Source organism: Bubalus bubalis, chromosome 4, assembly GCF_019923935.1.
Source record: "Bubalus bubalis isolate 160015118507 breed Murrah chromosome 4, NDDB_SH_1, whole genome shotgun sequence".
In the NCBI taxonomy this organism is placed as follows: Eukaryota; Metazoa; Chordata; class Mammalia; order Artiodactyla; family Bovidae; genus Bubalus; species Bubalus bubalis.
The window spans coordinates 63,149,954-63,170,704 of NC_059160.1; the positions used below are offsets into that span (position 1 = coordinate 63,149,954).

At 46.7% G+C, this 20,751-nt stretch overlaps 2 protein-coding genes across 2 annotated transcripts; both read left to right on the forward strand.

Moving 5' to 3' along the window:
* Positions 1-108: 108 nt before the first annotated feature.
* Positions 109-6,927, forward strand: PA2G4 (proliferation-associated 2G4). Its single transcript, XM_006075051.3, has 13 exons — positions 109-491; positions 2,278-2,406; positions 2,662-2,767; positions 2,860-2,929; positions 3,186-3,278; positions 4,727-4,790; positions 5,035-5,113; positions 5,263-5,341; positions 5,426-5,559; positions 5,845-5,939; positions 6,043-6,170; positions 6,326-6,379; positions 6,593-6,927. The coding sequence occupies exons 1-13, from the start codon at positions 404-406 to the stop codon at positions 6,656-6,658; spliced, it is 1,185 nt and encodes a 394-aa protein (XP_006075113.1). The 5' UTR covers positions 109-403; the 3' UTR covers positions 6,659-6,927.
* A 6,917-nt stretch (positions 6,928-13,844) lies between these two features.
* Positions 13,845-18,345, forward strand: ZC3H10 (zinc finger CCCH-type containing 10). The gene has a single exon (XM_006075048.4). It carries the CDS (start codon positions 13,845-13,847, stop codon positions 15,465-15,467), a length of 1,623 nt encoding a protein of 540 aa, XP_006075110.2. The 3' UTR covers positions 15,468-18,345.
* The last annotated feature ends 2,406 nt before the right edge of the window (positions 18,346-20,751 follow it).

Consider the following 20,751-nt stretch of genomic DNA (forward strand, 5'->3'; position numbering starts at 1 on the left):
GAGAAACCACGCTTCCCCTCGTGCTTTCCAACGGCTCCGCCTTCCCGCCGGAGCCTGACCCTTCCCAGCGTGCTCGGCGATTCCAGCGTGCGAGGCTCTCGGAGGGCAAGGCCCCAGGGCCTGGCTTAGGGGCGCGAAAAGCATGCTGGGGATTGTAGTTCGGCAGTCCGCGAGGACGGCTAGGGGCTGGCAGTAGGAGGGACTCGTTGTCCCAGCGTGCCCTGCGCCTCAGCCCGCGCGTTCGCAGTTTCTCGCTCTCGCCCGCCCTCCCGCTCCCTAGCTTGCTCGCGCTTTTGCTCGCGGTCTCCTCGCGGATCGAAGGGGTTCTGACCACAGCTTGTGGCTGAGAAGGGCGACAGAGGCGGCGACTCAAGAGAAACGAGGCTGCAGTGGTGGTGGGAAGATGTCGGGCGAGGACGAGCAACAGGAGCAAACTATCGCCGAGGACCTGGTCGTGACCAAGTATAAGATGGGGGGCGACATTGCTAACCGTGAGTGCGGCCTCAGGGGTCCGGATATCGAGGCTGGGAAGGGAGAGTCAAAGGAGACGGTGATGGGTTGGCTTCTGAGGGCTGGAGCGGTGGGGTCACGCAGTGTGGGTTACTGAGGGCCCAGTTCAGGTCTGCTGGAGGTGGCGTGGTGGGGAGGCTCCGTGTCGCGCCTGGGACCCGAGAGGCTGGGCCTGGGCTGGAGTCTCTGGAGATGCTGGCGGACGGTCGGCAGGGCGGCTGGGAGAAGATCAGAGCTGGGCCCCTGGCCAGCTCCGACCCTAGGCCGTTGGTAAGGAGGCGAGGTGTACCTCCTGCCCCTCACCTTTCAGTTCAGATTTCTGTCTCTGATATTGGTGGCAGCGAGACCACCTCGAAAAGGAAGTGCTTCTATTTTGTTGCGGCTCCCCGCCGTCAGGAGCCTGGCCGGCACGTGTTGCCAAGTCCCCTGCGGCTCGCCGGCTACCTTCCTCCGCTATGTCCCTGACACCAGCTTGCCTACCACGTGCTTTGTGTAGTCTTTCGTTCTTCAACTCCTTCCCTGGTGGGGGCCGCCTTCTACTCTAGGGCCAACTCAGGGACCTTTAGAGAGCACCCCGTAACTCTTGTTTGACTGTTCTTGAAGTTGTTCATTGTACCTCCAACCTGCGGAGTTGGCTTTAGTTAGTCGTCTAATTTGATCTTAGGTGTTTAACAACTTTAGGAGTGTTTTGAGGTCCTCCTCACCCCAGCCAGTCAAACCTCTGAAGAGTGCTGTTAAAGGGGGCCTGAAGTTAGAATCTCAGAAGTCATCCTTAATAAGATTGTGCTCTTGACTTTCTCAGCAGCTGCCTGGCACTCTCTGCAGATGTCTCGCTTTCTATTTTCTCTCTTTCCAATTAAAAACCCAGTTAGGGGACACAAAATGCTTGTCTTTGGGCTTTTAAATGGTTCTGACAGTAAAGATAGGCATTTAGGATGCTTTTGATCCTGTGACTGAAAATCTGAGTTTTTCAAACTTTCAAAGAACCACCAAAACTTGGTTCACAAAAATAAAATCTGAATCCACGATGGACCATGGAGAGGGTATCGGTGAACAGAATAAATGCTTTGTAACACAATGGATATGTAGTGGTTTAAATCAGAAAAAACAATTTTTCCTCTTGCAGTTTATAACTTCTGAGGCACCTGTGAATCCCAGTACCAGTTTGAAACTCTTTTGGGTCACATACTTCTTTGAGCCCGGAGACCTAGGTTAAGTCTTCTTGACTTGTTATTTGATGAAATAAGTCTGCATAAATTGAGATTACTAACACCCCCTAATTGGGGTGTCTGGGAAAGGAAGAAGGTAGCATTTAACAACGCATCAGCTTAGAGTCAGCAATTGTATGTCTACCTTCGTGTTGTCCTTGATGCATATAAATTTCCTCCAGTCTGCTTTGCATGTGTTGGATATCTTGGTGAGAATGCCCTTGAAGTTCATAAATCTGTCCTACCATACCACAGGTATCATCTTTGGAAAGTCTCCCTTGCCTTAGGAGACAGGTGGTGCATACCTAGCTGTCACACTATATAAAGGAGGGGAGGGAGTGTTGGATTTTTTAAGTTAAGGAAAGGAAGGTAGAGATTTATAGAGATGACAGGTACATTCTAAGAGGCAAAACATATTCCTTTTTTTTATCCTTAGAGCAGTGGTACTAGGGAATATTTCTAAGTTGGACTCAGAAACTCTAAGTCCAACTTCTAGGTGTTTCTTGGACGTTAACTTAGACAACACATTCAGGACTGATACATGGGATTCTGTTCCCAGGGGTACTTCGGTCTTTGGTGGAAGCATCCTGTTCAGGTGTGTCGGTACTGAGCCTGTGTGAGAAAGGTGATGCCATGATAATGGAAGAAACGGGGAAGATTTTCAAAAAAGAAAAAGAAATGAAGAAAGGTAAAAAAAAAAAATCCCCTACTAATTAACTAAGTTTCACCCTTATTGAGTTCTGTTTTATTGTAATAATCCAACCTTTACCCCAGCACTGGTTGAGATATTTGGAATTGGAATGGCAAGGGGAATTCAGTTTCCCACTCAATCCAGACTGACCAAACTTAAACAAGACCCTGAAGAAAATCCATTCATTTTTCGGAGGGGCAGGAGGGTTCCGAGAGAGCAAGCAGGGCAGTAAGGCTGATTGTCTCTTTACAGGTATTGCCTTTCCCACCAGCATTTCAGTAAATAACTGTGTATGTCACTTCTCCCCTTTGAAGAGCGACCAGGACTATATTCTCAAGGAAGGTGACTTGGTAAAAATGTAAGCTTAAACCATTTTAGAGCACTTGTCTTTTTCCTCGGCATTCACAATAGTGCCAGTTGCTAATGCTGTACTCTGCTCTTGCCTTTCAGTGACCTTGGGGTCCATGTGGATGGCTTCATCGCTAATGTGGCTCACACTTTTGTGGTTGATGTAGCTCAGGTAGGTGGACTGCTTTGAACTCTATTCAGGCAGTGGGGAGCTGGGGAGGGCCCACTGCTGCTGGTTTGTTTTTTTTTTTCCCCCCACTGCTGCCTCTTATCCTCACCTACTACCACCACATTAAGTTTTGAGAGTCTCTAGAGAAATAACAGGGGAAAGGGTGTTTTCTCTCCTGAGCACTGGATACATAATGGACACACAGATATTAACTGATCAGCTTTTCAGGAAGGCACTGACTGCGTTTCCTCCTCTACAGGGGACCCAAGTAACAGGGCGGAAAGCAGACGTCATTAAGGCAGCTCACCTTTGTGCTGAAGCTGCCCTCCGCCTGGTCAAACCTGGAAATCAGGTGAGCTATTTAGTCCAAGTCCAAAGTTTGATAGAGCCAAAGATGCATTCAGGATGTACTGCTATTCTGTACTGAAAGAGAAGGAACTAAAGAGTTTAAAGAGTTAAAACCGAAGAGCTGTTAAATCTTAGTGCCTACCTTTGGTGGTATGATGCTCTCTGTAAGGGGATGGGTGGTCCCTTTCTCATGGAGCCTATAGAGATCCTTCCTTTTTCATGTTTTGGATGTGTATTGTTCCTGGAAATAATTTGAGATAGATAGCTCAATAAAACAGATTAAAACTAAGTTTTAAGAGCTTATAACACAAAAATAATAATAGTACCAGTAAATTGGTGGCAAAGAAAGGCCAAAGACCCTTGCAAGACAATATTAGGAAGTTCAGGGATCATAAATTTCTCATGAATTCATACAATAACATGTTAGACTACTAGTGGAGACTTTGTCTAACACTTAGATTTCAGAACCTGTTCAATACGTAAAGCATCCTCTTTCTCTGTGCTCTTCACCCTTTTCATCCGTTTGTCCCCATTATCACTTAATTGCATCGTTTTTACTTCAGCCTCTGTTGTAGTTTTCTTGCGGTGGTATCTATCAAAGAGCTATTATAAAGCACTTTGAACAGTACCTGGCACATAGTTAACCCTTTTGTTAGCTATTATTATTTTACACGTTGATTATTTTTATTATTTATATGCTTACTATTGTTGGAAGATACTATTAATGTAGTGGCTGTTGTCTAACTATGACATGAGACTTTCTGGATTCTCATGCCATTACCACCCACTACTGATTTAAAATGAAGTAACTTCAAAATTTCCTCATCTATAAAGTGGGGAATATTAAATTGTGCCTCATTCTCACAGGGTTGTGAAGATTGAGATGATCCATATAAAGTGATTATCACAGTACCTGACATGTAGTTTAATAATAACTATGATTGGAAATTCACTTTCCTTTTTTTCTTAACTATAATTTAGGTGAGGATCAGCTCATGATTGAAAGAGGTAGAGGGGAAAATAAAACTTTCTGTACCCTTTCAACAGGTTAGAATGCCAGGTATCATGGACTGAACAGTGTGATCCGAAAACCTGGGTTTATACCAGGTTCTTTTGGTTAACTGGTTTAACCTTGAGCAAATCATGTAACCCTTCTGAGCCTCAGTTTCCTCCTCCAGATTAGGATGTAGATTACCATACAGAATTGTTGGCACTAGTCACCTTGCAGAATTGTTGTCTAAGTAGACCATCTTTGTGATAGCGCTTTGTAAAATGGTATGCAAATTTGATTTCTAGGTTGTAGGATGCTAGGGCTATGAAATGAAAAATTACTGAGAATCATTGCATATGCTGGAGGATGTTAGAACTCAGTTCTTTTGTGCTGCTGCTTCTCATAGTAGACAACTTACTAGCTCCTGGTATTTTACGTTTTATTTGATCTTGTACTTCTAGAACACACAAGTGACAGAAGCCTGGAACAAAGTTGCCCACTCATTTAATTGCACACCAATAGAAGGTGAGACTTCAGATAGTGGGGTTGAGGGTCTCAGTATGAGTGGTTTAGCAGAATTAAGACTTTTGTTCCCTTGAGCATCCATCCTGGCTCTGGCATAATCCAAGCCCCAAACCTCAGTGCCCCGAGTTTCCATAGCTGGGCACTTTGCTCTCATTGCCTGCTCCGTGGTTCTACTTGGGTAGGTGGGTTGGAAACCTTTGGGGATTCTAGATGAGTGGTACCACAGGCTTTGTCCTCTCTACAGGTATGCTGTCACACCAGTTGAAGCAGCATGTCATTGATGGAGAGAAAACCATTATCCAGAATCCCACAGACCAGCAAAAGTAGGTGCCCTGTATCCTACCCTCCACCTTCTGTCGTATAAGACTAGTTATGAACTTCTTCCATACTCCAGGCTAATCTTATCCACCTTCTCTTCTAAGCTCCAGGAACCACTTATTGCTCCTTATTGTTCCCTTTCTGTTCCTTTTAGGAAGGACCATGAAAAAGCTGAATTTGAGGTACATGAAGTATATGCTGTGGATGTTCTCGTCAGCTCAGGAGAGGGCAAGGTGATGAACGTTTACCAGAGCCGGCAGAGAGGGGAGGCTGCGGGTGGGTTCCAAGAGCACTAGATCAGATGTGATCTTTTATAGGCCAAGGATGCAGGACAGAGAACCACCATTTACAAGAGAGACCCCTCTAAGCAGTATGGCCTGAAAATGAAAACTTCCCGTGCCTTCTTCAGTGAGGTCGAAAGGCGTTTTGATGCCATGCCCTTTACTTTAAGGTACTACTGCACTTAGCGAGGACAGGACTTGGAACAGTCTGACCCGTAGACCATACAACCAGATCTCTTTCCTTCCCCTACCCCGCTTGCCCTCCTTCCCTCTTCTACCTAGACTTGTAGCTCCAGCCTGCGTGCATGCCTTCTTTCTCCCTCTCATAGGAAGTAGTGTAAAAACAATCCTACACATGATTTCTGCCTGAGGGTAGGAGTTATTTAAAAACAGGAACAAAGTGGTAAGACATGACAGGGAGTTAAGGATACCTGAATTTGTCTTTCCCTCCCCAGAGCATTTGAAGATGAGAAGAAGGCCCGCATGGGTGTGGTGGAGTGCGCCAAACATGAACTGCTACAACCATTTAATGTTCTCTATGAGAAGGAGGGTGAGTTCTGAGAAGAGAGTTGTAGTTTGAAGCCCCCAGTTATGGTCCCCTTCTCCTTGAAGGCAAGGGGACATTCTATCAAAACACTTTGTTTCTCTCATAGGTGAATTTGTTGCCCAGTTTAAATTTACAGTTCTGCTTATGCCCAATGGCCCCATGCGGATAACCAGTGGTCCTTTTGAGCCTGACCTTTACAAGTCTGAGATGGAGGTCCAGGATGCAGAGCTCAAGGTTAGTATGTGATGGAAAGGAGCAGGGACGTGGCACTTTGTTGGGGAGTGAGGACTGAGGGACGGGAAGTCCCGAGAAGAGCTACAGTGCCAAGAGTAGCACTTGGCATTTGCTCCATGTTCCTCAAAATTTGTTTTCCTTCTTCTGTTTTGCAGGCACTCCTCCAGAGTTCTGCAAGTCGGAAAACCCAGAAAAAGAAAAAAAAGAAGGTTTGTTACGATCATCCCTTCCTGGTGGGGTGAACCTGATCATCTTTATTCACCTTCCTGGGTCATGGTGGGGATATAGGTGTCGATATGTCCTTATTTCTCCCCATCTCAGCCCTGACCTAGAGAATTAGGAATATTCTTGTCCTTGGTCCCCCAGACAGTACCCTAAGTTATTGAAAACTGACACATCTTCTCTCCTTTCCATGAATGTAGGCCTCTAAGACTGCAGAGAATGCTACCAGTGGGGAAACTTTAGAAGAGAATGAAGCTGGGGACTGAGGTGGGTCCCATCCCCCCAGCTTGTCACTCCTGCCTCATCCCCTTCCCACCACACCCCAGGCTCTGTGAAGTGCAGTTCGACTTCTCCACCCAGGACCGCGAGCAGAGCGGGGTCTCCCTGTCCTCCTCCCAGTCCCCTATCCCAGCCCCCTTCCAACAACAACCAGCTCCAACTGACTCTGGTCTTGGGAGGCCAGGCTTCCCAGCCACCGAAGACTACTTTAAATAGAAAAGAGAAATTGAATAATAAAATCAGGAGTCAAAATCCATTGTTTTCAAGCCCCTCTTTCTAGCCTTTTTCTACTATTCTCTGCTTGGTCAAGGTTTATGGCCCTACAACAGAACGGGAGGAGGCTAACAGCCACCACCACTATAAAAACTCAGATGAAATTTTTTTATACCACTCCAGTGTCAGCATTTTCCCATCTGTTGGGGCTTGTTCCTTTCTCTGTTCCCACTTTCCCCAAGTCTTTTATCAGGCCTCAAAATAGAGAGGAGCTATTCTTCAGACTATTTTTCTTCACATGTGGCCGATTCCTTTTATGATCCAGGCTGTCGAGCCAGGCCCCTCCCATTTTTAGGAGCTGGAGCCTGCATTTACCAATGGATTCTCATCTGTCAATTGGATCCTCATTTGTAAATCTTTGTAGTCAGTTTTGTTCTACAGGACAGTGTTTCCTCCCTCCACAAGGCTGTAAAGAAGTAACCCATCTCAACCTTGTCCATTTCTTTGAAGTCAGTGGGGTTCTTACCTTGCTCCATCTTAGAAACCTGAGCTGGAAGCTCCACTGTGGTTTTGTCCCTGTTCGAAATATTTTGACCTCCCTTCCTTGAAAGAAAGATGCGTAACCAGAGGAGCAGACTGAAGAGACAAAACTCCTGGCTTTCTGAAGCTGTGGACTTGGATTAATGGCTAGGGGTTTGGAGAGAAAGGTGACCTTTCAGTACCTCTGGCATGCTGTCCCAGGGAACTAGGGCTCCCACTAACTTATGAGGTTTTTAAACACATTGAAAATGACATGGCATTAAAATAAATTTGGATTTGCTCATAATCATGTGTCTGTATGCTGCTCTTATTTGATGGTGGTGGGAGAGTGAGCTGAAATCATGTGGAACCAGTTTTTGGGGGTTTTTTGGCCTTGCCTCATGTCATGCAGGATCTTGGTTTTCCAACCAAGGATCAAACCTGTACCCCCTGCAGTGGAAGCATGGAATCGAAACCACTGGACTGCCAGGGAAATCCCTGGAACCAGTTTTCTAAAATACTGAATACCTTGGGTTGGGGGAAGACATAAAAATCCTGGATTTTGTGATTTAACAGTACATTTTCTATGGGAGTTTGGTCTAGTTTTCTGAAGTAAAAACAGCCCTTAGTGCTGACACTATTTAGAACACTTAATGTATGGATGTGAGAGTTGGACTGTGAAGAAAGCTGAGCGCCAAAGAATTGATGCTTTTGAACTGTGGTGTTGAAGACGTTTGAGAGTCCCTTGGACTGCAAGGAGATCCAACCAGTCCATTCTAAAGATCAGTCCTGGGTGTTTTTTGGAAGGAATGATGCTAAAGCTGAAACTCCAGTACTTTTGCCACCTCATGTGAAGAGCTGACTCATTGGAAAAGACTCTGATGCTGGGAGAGATTGGGGGCAGGAGGAAAAGGCGACGACAGAGGATGCGATGGCTGGATGGCATCACCGACTTGATGGACGTGAGTTTGAGTGAACTCTGGGAGTTGATGGTCAGGGAGGCCTGGCCTGCTGCGATTCATGGGTTTGCAAAGAGTCGGACACGACTGAGTGACTGAACTGAACTGAACTGAATGTTTATTGCAAAAAAAAAAAAAAAAGCAAAGTGATTATCTTGGTTTAGGAAGCCAGGAAGAATGCCTTTAGCGTTAACGCATTTTTTCAAGCCACCCTGAGGTTTGATGGGTAATGCATGCATTAGAGCATTTTTTATGTTACTGCTGACGTGAAGATACATAATTATGAATTAAACTGAACACAGATCTCTTCATAAGCGTTTATAGCAATCAACAGGTGAAATCCCAGTGGGTTTGATATCTTGGCGTGGGTGGGGGTCGCAGTATTTTTGTTTTCAAACACATTACAGTCCATTGGTGACAATACTAGAACCACTTAAGCACTTGAAACAAGGGTCGGAAATTTAGAAACCTAATTTTCCAGAACTAAAAAGGTTAAATGTTCTAAAGAAAACACTAAAAAAAGGAATCATAACAAGCCTCAATCCATCTTACAGTGAATAAGGTGAACATCCTTCATAATACACGTTTTCTGTAGCCAAATCTTACGGTGTCTTTTTTGGGTGCTTCTGACCTAACCATATCTTGATACTGGGAAGCTGTCATATCACCAAATACAATTCGTGCCTAAAGATACATGTAGCTGATCGGGCTTTCCTTCTGTCCATTAATTAGATCTGTCTTTAATTTGTTAATTTGACACGACTGAAGCGATTTACACACACACACTATGCAGAGGGAGAATCACTGAAGTATTTTCTAACAAGATGCATTGTGGCCAGGAATGTTATGATATTCTGCCTCAGGCATTATAAGGAAAGACCACAGTTGACTAGGAAAAAAAGTTTATTTTCCACAGTAACAAAGGTCTCTTTTTGTAGTAAAACAGCTTTCTCAATTCCCCGCTGAGTTGCAATCTTAGGACCTTTGAAAGTTCCAAAATCGAACCTGCAGATATTTAGTTTAATAAATAAGGTAAACCAGTAAAACAAATCAGGACTTTTTGTACAGTCCGCCTGGATCCACAGTAAAATGGAGGATGTCTCCAGAAAACTGCAACTCCCATGAAGCAACGAGAGGGAAGGCGGAAGTAGCTACCCTTTGCTCGTTTGCACCTCTAGGTCTCTTCTTGGAAATATGTGCTCATATCTACATAATACGGTATCCTCATAATAAAACAGGTGAGAGGAATCTTGTACATCAAAATACTAATTTCCAACAGAATTTTCCTAGCTCAATCACTTTTCACACACCAGCGAACTGCCAAAAGCTATCGTTACGCCCCTTGGGCAACCCCGCCCCCGGCGGAGGGGGTGGGGCCAGGGCGAGAAAGCGGAAGTGACGACACTGAGTATTCCATTAAATATCCGTAGGCGGGCCCCTGCCGATCTCTCGGCCTTAGCGCCATCTTTTGAGGTGAGTGTTAGTGATGGCTGTGTTCGTGTTCCGACTACAATCCATAAACATCTGATCTCTGCACTCACCATCATTACAGCAAACTAACCGCAGACTTTTTTTCTTTACCCGTAGAAACCTCTGCGCCATGAGAGCGAAGGTAAGCAGTCCCTGCCAGTGAGCTAAAGCTGTAAGAATTGGCTGTTGGTAGGGGAGACCTTGGCAAGGGAAATCGGCCATCGTTCCGGTGTCGCCGGGTTCTCAGATTGTGCTCACGAGCTAGTGGGAGAGGAAGGATAGTTTGAGGAGAAGCAGAATAAGTGGTGGGTAAGTTCTGTGGGGAGAAGCAGAATAGGTGGTAGGTAAGTTCTGTGGCGAGAGATGCTGAAAGTGGGAGAGAGCGCATGCAGGCAGGATTCAGGGTTTTACGTCTGGGATCCAGGTGGCAGTCCAGATTGCTGATGGATTCGGGGTTTTGCGTCTGGGATCCAGGTGGCAGTCCAGATTGTTGATGTGGTTTACTGCGACTAAGCCCTCCTACTTGATCAAGAATCCACCCGGTTCTAAATAGTGCTTTTCATGAAAGTTGTGAAAGTGTTAGTCGCTCAGTCGTGTCCGACTTTTGCGATCCCGTGGACTGTAGCCCGCCAGACTCCTCTGCCCATGGAATTTTCCAGGCAAGAATACTGGAGTGGGTTGCCATTCCCTTTTCCAGGTAATCTCCCTTACGCAGGGATTGAACCTGAGTCTCCTGCATTGCAGGCAGATTCTTTACCGTCTAAACCACCGAGGAAGCCTCCCCTAGTGTTCTTCATATCCCTATCTAAACTTGTTACTGAAACTAATGATATCTTGTTTTATTCTCTGTCTTTGGTTGCCAGTGGAGGAAGAAGCGAATGCGCAGGTATGCTGGGACGTAGTTAGTACTGGCGGGGGGCGCGGGGGGAGTGGAGCAAAGTGGACAAAACTTGGGACGAACATTTGGTTTAGAAATCCAAAACAACTTATGAGCACTGACTGGCCAAAGCCATGAATTGGGCAGAAGACGACAGAATCGTAGTGTTGATTGATTTTACCTGTCCCTTGTATTGGGTGCACATTTAAGATTGGAGGGAAAGACTGAACTCGGGTTTGTGGGCCCGAGGTGTATTCTTATGTCTGGTTTTCAGGCTGAAGCGCAAAAGAAGAAAGATGAGGCAGAGGTCCAAGTAAACTTGTACACCCATGGAAGCCACAGAAGCAGAAACAAGGGAAGCCAGAGGCCAGGGACGCTGGTACAAAGTGTGGACTGCATGCCTACTATCTAGAACTTATCAATGGATCTGGAACATCTGTGGCCATTCTGATCGCCTTGACCACCTTTTCGAGACCTACCTTGCTCATATCAAAGCCGTCCCTTTTGGTCCATTGCCCTGGACCTGTGATAACTATGGACTAGTTCTCTTCTCAGTTGTGGCTGAATGTAACGTGTACAATAAATCATCTCTTTTGCTGTCTTAGCTGAAGAAAAATTTTGTGTGTTATGTGGTTTTTTATGGTTACACTAGCTGGGGATTCTCTATCAGTACAGTCTGTCTCTACTCCCTGCTGTAGAAAAAGTCAAGCTTTATATCTACAAGTCGTGGGGCGGGGAGGTGTGGGTTCCGGTCTTACGAGCTGCTAAAGTATTGGGTGGCCTTTACTTCCTGGAAAGGGCGTAAACGCCAGGGACGGTTTTCAAGTTGATTTCGCGGGCATAGGAGTAACCAGGTCCGCTCTTACCTAGGTCCACGTTACAGAATTCCGCTTTGAGGCGTTTTGCCATTGGGTCGGGTTGCCATGGTGACACGCAAAGCTTGCTGGGAACTTCCTGCTGCTAGTCGCGCAAGTACTTCGCTCACCACAGAGTGTGGTTCCGGGTCTGGTAGCTAGAGCGTCATTTCTTCCGCAGGAAGCGGAAGGGCGGTAGGGTAGGCGGCTCTTTGTCGAAGCTAGAGGACCGGCAGGCGGCAGCAGCAACTACGGCGGCGGCGGCAGGTGAGGGAGGCGGGAGACTTAGGTGGAGGCCGCGCCCGGAGGGGAGGAGTCGGGGCCGGCCCAGCGGCTGGGCTCGGCCGGGCTACACAAGGCCCCCCAGGACCGAGTTGGCTGTTCCTCACGTCGTAGGGCCGAACCCCTTTTCTGACTGACCCCGCTTCGCGAGCAAACGCCAGCTCCATGACGTCACACCCTTGCCCATCCCCTCTGCTTGATGTCACCTGGAGTTCCCTTCCCCGCTTCACTTCGTGCTCCCTTAGTGTCCTATTCATGTGGTCCCCGGCAGAGCTTCGGCGGCACTGCACAGAACCTGCCAGGCCAAAGACTTGCTCCGGGAAACTCCTAGGACTTTCCCCCCCCCAAACTCTGGGGTGTTGAGAAGCGTCATAATCACCACCCCCAAGTCTAACCCGCTATCCCATTGCACTGTCAGTCGCAGCCCTTGCACGGCCCCCTATTCGGAGTTCCTAACCCCAACCCGACTCCGGGCTTTGATCCCTACATTCTCCATCTCCAGAAGCGTCCCTTACCCTTTGTTCACTCAGAGCTGGTTTTCCAACTCTTTCTCCTAGGCTCTCCAAATTAGTTCTGTCCCATACTACTACTCTTACTGGCAGCTTCTCCCCTTGACAGGGGAAGTTCAGTTTGAATCCGAAGGAAATCTTGGAGTGCCTAGAGCTCTTTCCATTTTGTCAGACTTCATTCTTGCAGCAGCAACCACCCTGTAGTTCTCCATTCTTACCCCTTCTCACACCCAAGTCTCTGTTTTTCTCCTGCTCAGAACCCAGCAGTGATGTGGAGGTGGAGACCCACAGGAGCCCCGGACTTCACCTGAGCTACCTCAGGTATCACGCAATCCTGGGAAAGTTGGGTGGGGAAGAGATCTGCTTCTGGTGGGACTTGTAACATGGGTCAGGCTTGGATAGATGCCATTTATTATTCAGCAGGTCAGTTCCCTTTTAGTAAAAGTTTGTATCTTTTCTTTCCCCACTCTTTTCCTTGATTGCTTTTACTATTCTGGGACTACCTCCCTTTGGAGGAAGAGGACCTCTTTTTTACAGATTCTCTTGCAACTCTGGCCTGTGATCCAGTCGGTATATTTTCGGGATCATTTTGCCTTGAAAGCAAAGTCAAGGTAACAGACTGGGTGGTTGGGGGCCATCAAGGCCAAAGAAGTTGTAAAGATTCCTTATACTCAAGGGGAAACAATATGAAGTTTTCCTATTTGAACAGCAGGGGGAGCCTGAACACTGCTTAGGAAAGGCTTAGGAGGTCAAACACGTGGTAGCAGGGACTCCTAGTCTTGTTGGGGGTGGGGAAAGGAGAGGGCTAGAACCAGGGCAGTAGACTGACATTCCTGAGATCTCTTGGGAAAGAGGAGACTTAAAAAGCTTTTATAGAGTCTATAAATAAAGAGGATCTACTTGGAGTGAGGAATGGTGTGGTTTGATGTCAGATCTTTCCATGGAGGGTAGGAGGGGTATAGAGTAAAGAAAGACAGGTTACTTGTTCCTGTGAAATTAACACCTTTCTATTGCCTTGATCTTGCCACGAATGGTTTTGTCCTTTGGGGTTCTATAAGTGGAGATTCTAGCTGTCAAACTCTTCCCCTGAAATGGAGGGGAGGGGGCTGACTATCCTAGAGTTGAGAATAGTGGTAATCTGGGAGAGAACTCCAAAAAAGGACAAATTTAGATATTGCCCTCAAGGTGGTGATACCAGTCTCTTTACTCAGGACTTCCTGGGGTCTGGAGATCTATTTCTTCACCTAGTCCTCGCCTCACATCCCATGGAAGAGGGGAACAGGGAAGCAATGTCACCAGTATCCCATTATCCATTGCCATTAGTAGCTCACCAGCTTATCTTAGCCAGAGTTCCTGGTCTCCTCTTAGCCTGATCAGACAGCGACAGCAGTTTTAATTTTGCTTCCACAAATTTAATAAGGTCAGTTCAGGAGGGGAAATAAAATCCAACGCTAATCTCTCCCTCTGCCTCTTTGGCATGTCATGGTTATATGAGGTGGCTTCACCCCAACTCTTCCTGCTCCATCAGCCAGGCAAGTGTGAATCATTCTGACACAGACCAGGAGCACAGGGCCTGGGCAGGACTTCTGATAAGCCAGCCAGTCCAGGCAGAGTGCTCATCCGTTAGCTTCTCCATCTCCAATACCATTGTCCCTCTGGCCTGCCTGTTGCTGGACTACCTGCCTGATCGTCAGGAAGAGTTTGGCCTTTCTGGAGGACTCCAGTTTGACACAGTTCTTCTCTTTCCTAGTGGTCACCAAGAGTGGCAAGAAAAGGAAGAAAGCCCTGAGTTGGGAGGGACCAGGATGCCTGACCGGGACAGCTATGCCAACGGCACTGGGAGCAGCAGTGGAGGCCCTGGAGGCGGTGGCAGCGAGGAGGCCAGTGGGACAGGGGCAGGCAGTGGCGGGGCCAGCTCAGATGCCATCTGTAGAGACTTCCTGAGGAATGTGTGCAAGCGAGGGAAGCGTTGCCGCTATCGCCATCCAGACATGAGTGAGGTGTCCAACTTGGGGGTAAGCAAAAACGAGTTCATCTTCTGCCATGACTTCCAGAACAAGGAGTGTAGCCGCCCTAACTGCCGATTCATCCATGGCTCCAAGGAGGATGAGGATGGCTATAAAAAGACAGGAGAGCTGCCCCCTCGGCTGAGGCAGAAAGTGGCAGCCGGCCTAGGCCTGTCACCAGCTGATCTACCAAATGGGAAGGAGGAGGTCCCAATCTGCCGTGACTTTCTCAAGGGTGACTGCCAGAGAGGAGCCAAGTGCAAGTTCCGTCACCTGCAACGGGATTTTGAGTTTGATGCTCGGGGTGGAGGCGGCACTGGTGGTGGGGGTTCAACAGGCCCCATTCCCCCAGGACGACGTCATGATCTCTATGATATTTATGACCTCCCTGACAGGGGCTTTGAGGACCATGAACCAGGCCCCAAGCGCCGGCGAGGTGGATGCTGCCCCCAAGATGGTCCCCATTTTGAATCCTATGACTACAGCCTGGCTCCACCCCGAGGGGTGGAGTGCAGACTGCTAGAGGAGGAGAATGCCATGCTCAGGAAGCGGGTAGAGGAGCTCAAGAAGCAGGTCAGCAACCTGCTGGCTACCAATGAAGTACTGCTGGAACAAAATGCGCAGTTCCGCAATCAGGCCAAGGTCATGACCCTGAGCTCCACTGCACCAGCAACTGAACAGACTCTGGCCCCCACCGTGGGTACTGTTGCCACTTTTAACCATGGCATTGCCCAGACTCACACTACTCTCAGCAGCCAGGCTCTGCAGCCTCGCCCTGTGTCCCAGCAAGAACTGGTGGCCCCTGCTGGAGCTCCGGCTGCTCCCCCAACTAATGCTGCACCTCCTGCTGCCCCACCACCCCCACCCCCACACTTGAACCCAGAGATCGCACCACTGTCAGCTGCTCTGGCTCAAACAATTGCCCAGGGAATGGCACCCCCACCTGTATCCATGGCTCCTGTGGCTGTATCAGTGGCTCCTGTGGCCCCCGTGGCTGTATCGATGGCCCAACCCTTGGCAGGAATCACAATGAGCCACACCACCACCCCCATGGTGACTTACCCCATCGCTTCCCAGAGCATGCGAATCACAGCTATGCCACACTGATGGGGCTAATGGACACTCCCCTGGTGTAGTCTCCCAGGGCTGGAGTTGAGGGGCCTTCACCCACTCGCCTAGTCCTCCAGAGCCCTGTCCAAAGGGCTCACTCATGAACTAGGATGAGAGACTGCGAGGAGTTTGCTTCTGAGAAGGGATTGGGTTGGTGTGTTTCCTCCCACCTGCCTTTTATGAGGCTCCTCTTGTCCATCTTCCTTCAAGCCTCACGGGCTTGCGTAGGAGTGCAGACTGAAGGCCACAGACGAAGGACTGACTGAGGGGCATGTGTCCTCTGATGGGAATTTGGGGGACATCCTTGGTCTTGTCCTCTTTTCTGCACAGCACAGGTTCCAGCACTGGCTTTGGAAGAAAAAAATACCCTGCCCAGAGGGGAAGCCAGAAAAGAATAGGAAGTGGGTGGCCAGGAGAGAAGGCCTGTTAGGAGCCTTCATACAGTTTGGGGCCTAGTTGAGTTGGACAATACAGGAACTGCTCCTGGGCCCGTGGGAAGATGGGGACCATAGTACTCCAGCCCAAAGACTAGGGGAGGCATTCATTACCTTGGCTTGACCTGGACATCCAGAGGGCAGGGCCAACCACGTTCCAAAGAAATAAAAAAAAGTTATTTTTGACAAAGGAGGCAGTGAAAACTTGCTTAGATATTCTGTGTGGAAGATGGGAGCAGTAAATAGATGTCATGCCAAAATGGAATAAAGACCCCACTCTCACATAGCTTGGGTGAGGATGGATGAAGGCCAGTGAAGAAGGGTAAGGGCCCAGAGAAAGATCAGATGGGGCTTCAGGGAAGGTACTTTGTGGGGTAAAACCATTGGAGCCACCTTGTCTAGTTTAAAAATAGTCCCATCCATTCTGGTTTCTATCTGCATGTACTATTCCCAGGTTGCCTTAGTAACCAGGGTTCCCAGGGTCATTTGGAGGGGCAGGTACTAAGGAGGGTGGATGTGCTGGGAAATGGGATTGGGATATGTGTCGACAGATCCTTCCCTTATTCAAACACAGCAGGGCAGGTGGCAGTTCCTCTCTCAGTTGTTGACAGCAACATCCCTCCTACCGCATCCTTTTCTCAGTTCCCAGTGCCTTAAGCCTTTAAGGCTTAAGAGGTGCTGGGGAAAGGAGAGTTCTTCTGGGGACACAAACCTCGGGGTTCATCCCTTACTTTCCTCTGCTTCCACATAGGACCACAGAGGTTTTACATCCAGTTAAGAGTCAGTAAAGCCAAGGGTCCCAGTAGCCAAACCTCAGTTCCTCCTCAGCTCGTGGCTGATGTAGGGGAAACAACTCAGGGGAACAGTCTAATGGGACAGTGGATTTGGGGGTGGAGAAAGTGATCCTGGTTTATTCTTCCCCCATCATATCTCGTGCTACCTCTTGCTCTTGTTTGGTTGATCATTCAGTATACACCTGGGATTGGAGATGGTGGGCTAAGTCAAGGCCAGTCATTTTAAAAAAGGGGAGGGGGTGCAAAAGACTGAAGATGGGCAAATACTGAAATATTGTTTGTGGATTCTAGAAGCCACACATTGATAAGCTTAATGTTGATTTTCTGATATAATTCTGGATTATTAAAGAGATGGTTTATGAGCATTTAGACAAATGTGATCATAGATACCAACATTAATTCGTCCTAGCCAAACTCTGACGAGCTAACTTTTATTTTTTTTGCCAAGTATCTCTAAAGAGGTAGATTTGGGAAACTGTAGATGTTGTATGTATTTTTTAATGTGTTCCAGCTAAAGACCACCAAGAATATACCTACAGTTGAGTGAGTTGGATGGATTTTACACCGTTTGTGATGATGGAGAGAGGACACTATGTGCAACTATTGTGTGTCTTGCAAGAGAATGTTAGAAAGGACCTATAGGACTTGGACTTACATTGAATTTGGAGAAGGTTCAAGGAAATAGAGCTTCACTCTAAACTGGGTGCTATTAGGGAAGCAGGGAAAATTCAATGATTGGGTATCTTATCTAGAAAAAGGACAGACTAAAGTGAAGCTGAAACTGCAATAAGTAATGAAGCAGTAGTCACTCATTAGCTGGGAGAGGGGGATGTTTGCAGTTTAAGGTTTGCACACTGACCTTGTTTAGCCCTTAAACAAAATTGTGATCTTGGTTTTTGTTTTGTTTTTTTGACTCCCTTCATCACAATCACTGAGTGCCCTTGTCTCATGTTGGTGTTTCGTGAGATTGTGTCCAACAGTACCTGTGAACTAGGGTCAGCCCCCTAATAATTCGAAAGGCCAGCTGTGTCAGGCCATTTCCCAGATGTCAGAAACTGCTTTCCTCTTTCTCACCTAAGTCATTGCAGATAGAATAATTATGGGTCAGTTAATAGTTTGATGAAATCAAAACTGAAAGTTTGTGCCTAGTAAATGTTGATGAGCACATTCATGTTAGAGATATACCCAAGGGCTATATTTTTTTCATTGTATAAAAATATGAAAAGCCTACTCACCAATATAACACAAAAAAATACTAAGTAATACTGGAAATGTCGGTAACTTGGATTGACTAATGTGAAGGGTCGATTTCAATCGACTCTGCCCCTAAAAATTACTTGAACCTGCCTGAGAAACAAATGTAGCGACTTGCCTGGTGGCTCAGACAGTAAAGCATCTGTCTACAATGCGGGAGACCTGGGTTCGATCCCTGGGTTGGGAAGCTTCCTGGAGAAGGAAAAGGCAACCCACTCCAGTACTCTTGCTTAGAAAATCCCATGGATGGAGGAGCCTGGTGTCCATGGGGTCGCAAAGAGTTGGACACGACTGAGCGACTTCACTTTCACTTTCATATTAGCAATAATTCACATGAGAACAACATGGGACTTCCAACTGGCTGCAAAAAAATTAAAATATTATTCTTCATAATTTGGCAGTTAATATTACGAGCCTGTTGTGTTCTAGCACCTTCCTAGAAGCTCCATAGGATAAAAGAATCATAGTTGCGCATTGTAAACGTAGTAGTTGTACCATGTCTGTCTGATAGGAGTCAGTTCTAAAGTATTTTGTGTTCTTCTGAATAGTTTTTACAGAAGACCATTGGCAAACCAGTGGGGTATCTGGGAAAAAAAATGATAAGACTGTGGGTAGACCCCATAGATGTCTTCAGATATTTGAAGGGCTACCTAATAAAGTTCCTGTCTTGCTGCACAAGCAGAGAGTTCTAGAAAATAGCTAACATGTGAGTACTTAATATAAACCAAGGCACTGTGCTTGTCACTTTACATGCAGTATTTCATTGACACAATGGGCATTATTATTGTACTTGTTTCCCAGAGGAGAAAGATTTAAAGAAGGTAATCAACCCAAGGTTCCACAACTAGTAAAGAATGGATCGACGAATCTCTTCAGGCAGTCTGACTCCAGCTTGGCATAAGATAAGTGCTAATAATAGAGCCATCCAACAATGGAACCACTACCTTCCAGTAACTTGTAAGGAATAACACAGAGGAAGTTTCCTCAAATTTTGTTGCCACTGCCATCTTGAAGAGTAGTCAGGGACCAGATTACCATTTCCAACCCTGGGAGGCAATTGTAATTTCATATAAAGGCAGAATGCAAAACCAGGAAGTCTCAATGCTCCCCTCCCTTAGATACTTCCTCTAACAAATGGCCATCCTTTTTCCTGTTACCCACTTACTGCTTATCACCACCAGGTGGCACCTGGGCAGCAGAATTGTCAATGGGTGGGGACCCACCCTGTTTACTTGTTCTGGTGCCTGCATTGCAGCTGCTGATTCTGTGGTTGCTGGGTGCCAGTTGCGAAGAGACCTTCCTGAGGATGAGCTTTTGTTCTCCACACACCATCTTCAGTAGGAGGGTCTGATCTGGATAGGATGAGAAAGGGGAAAAGTTTGGAAAGAAACTTCCATAAGTCATCCTCTTCATCCCCCAGCCTAAGGGACTCCCCTCTACTCCAGTATTTGGCAAATTTTAGTTTTATTAGAAAGGTTTTCCTCTAAGGATGTTCATCCATTTTCCTGCTCTGGTTCTGTTTCATCAGCTGGTGGGCAGATAAATCATTCTTACTTCCTCCAAGGAATCAGAAATAACCCCTTGAACTCCTTTTATACCTGCTCATCTCAGGATATGGAGAACATAGACAGAAAATTGTTCTTTATACAGTTCTGCAAACTGAAAGAAGCAGTTTAGTTACTGTTTCAGAGAAGTACAGAAAGGGAAGTGAGAAAATTTAAGGGAGGAAGGCTGGGCAGGGATGTTTTAAACAGCTTTGATGAAACATAGCCTGATAAAATCTATGCCCTGCAGAGCTAAATAAAAATTTTAACAGCTGCAAATCAAACAGTAACACAAGCCCCACATATATTGCATTAAAAAGTAATCATGGCCAATCTGCCCCTCCTGGGCTTCCAATCGCCCAGTTTCTAAGTCCCTAGACAACACTTTCAGTCCAGTTAACTGGTAACAAGAGTCCTCATTCAGTGTACCCTGAGTTTTTTCATTCCTAAACCTACACAGTGCAATGTAGCACTGAGTTCCACATCTGACTATATTCTAAACCTTCCTTGTAACACAGGCAAATGAGAAACAATTGTCTCATTACTCTTGATTATCCATTTTAGTGTCCTAGCTCTTCCTCAAAGTCAGGAATTCTTGGAAAATATAATCACTTCTGCTACAGCTGAGCCCCCATCTCCCTTTGGATCCAGTTTAGTTTTAATCTTTTTAAAATAGAGATGACTAATTCTTGGAGGCAGAATGGACATACTTGGAGATTTCTAAAGATAAAAAAACCTCACTTCCTATTCACCCTGCTTTCCCCCTCCCCAACTCCTTTCCTTAAGTGAATTATCTAAACTCTGTAATTTTCATACTTTCCAAGTTTTTGTTTTTTTGTTTTCCAGAGGCTGTCATTACATAGACGAGGCAGAAGACTGGGAACAAGATAGACAGGGTAGGTCACTGAACACTTTCATTCCATATAGGGTAATTTCCTTTCCTTTTGTAAGGACAGCCAGAAAAAAAGTGGAAGGATAAGGAATATGCTTAAAGAATGAAAACAAGGGAAAGGAGACAAATTAACACGTAGGAATCCCAGACCAAGTTCTGCCAAATCGTCTGAACAGAGTGGAAGGAAATCCCAACCCTCCGCAACCCCTCAACTTCGCTACTCAATCTACCTCTAAAACCGAGTAATTAGCGGTGCGGCTCCGCATGACGTCATACCGCAGGCACGCCAATCCCACGTGGGGGAGCTCCTGGTCCCGCCTCTCCGCTTTAAATGGTAGCCACGCCTCCTCCTCTTTTTAACTA

What these genes read in the sequence shown, in the direction of transcription:
- PA2G4 (XM_006075051.3), top strand. Translation starts at nt 404, where the DNA reads ATGTCGGGCGAGGACGAGCAACAGGAGCAAACTATCGCCGAGGACCTG. An exon ending in GCCATGCCCTTTACTTTAAG is followed by an intron (nt 5,560 to 5,844) that starts GTACTACTGCAC and finishes TTCCCTCCCCAG; the next exon opens with AGCATTTGAAGATGAGAAGA. An exon ending in TGTTCTCTATGAGAAGGAGG is followed by an intron (nt 5,940 to 6,042) that starts GTGAGTTCTGAG and finishes TTTCTCTCATAG; the next exon opens with GTGAATTTGTTGCCCAGTTT.
- ZC3H10 (XM_006075048.4), top strand. Translation starts at nt 13,845, where the DNA reads ATGAGGTGGCTTCACCCCAACTCTTCCTGCTCCATCAGCCAGGCAAGT.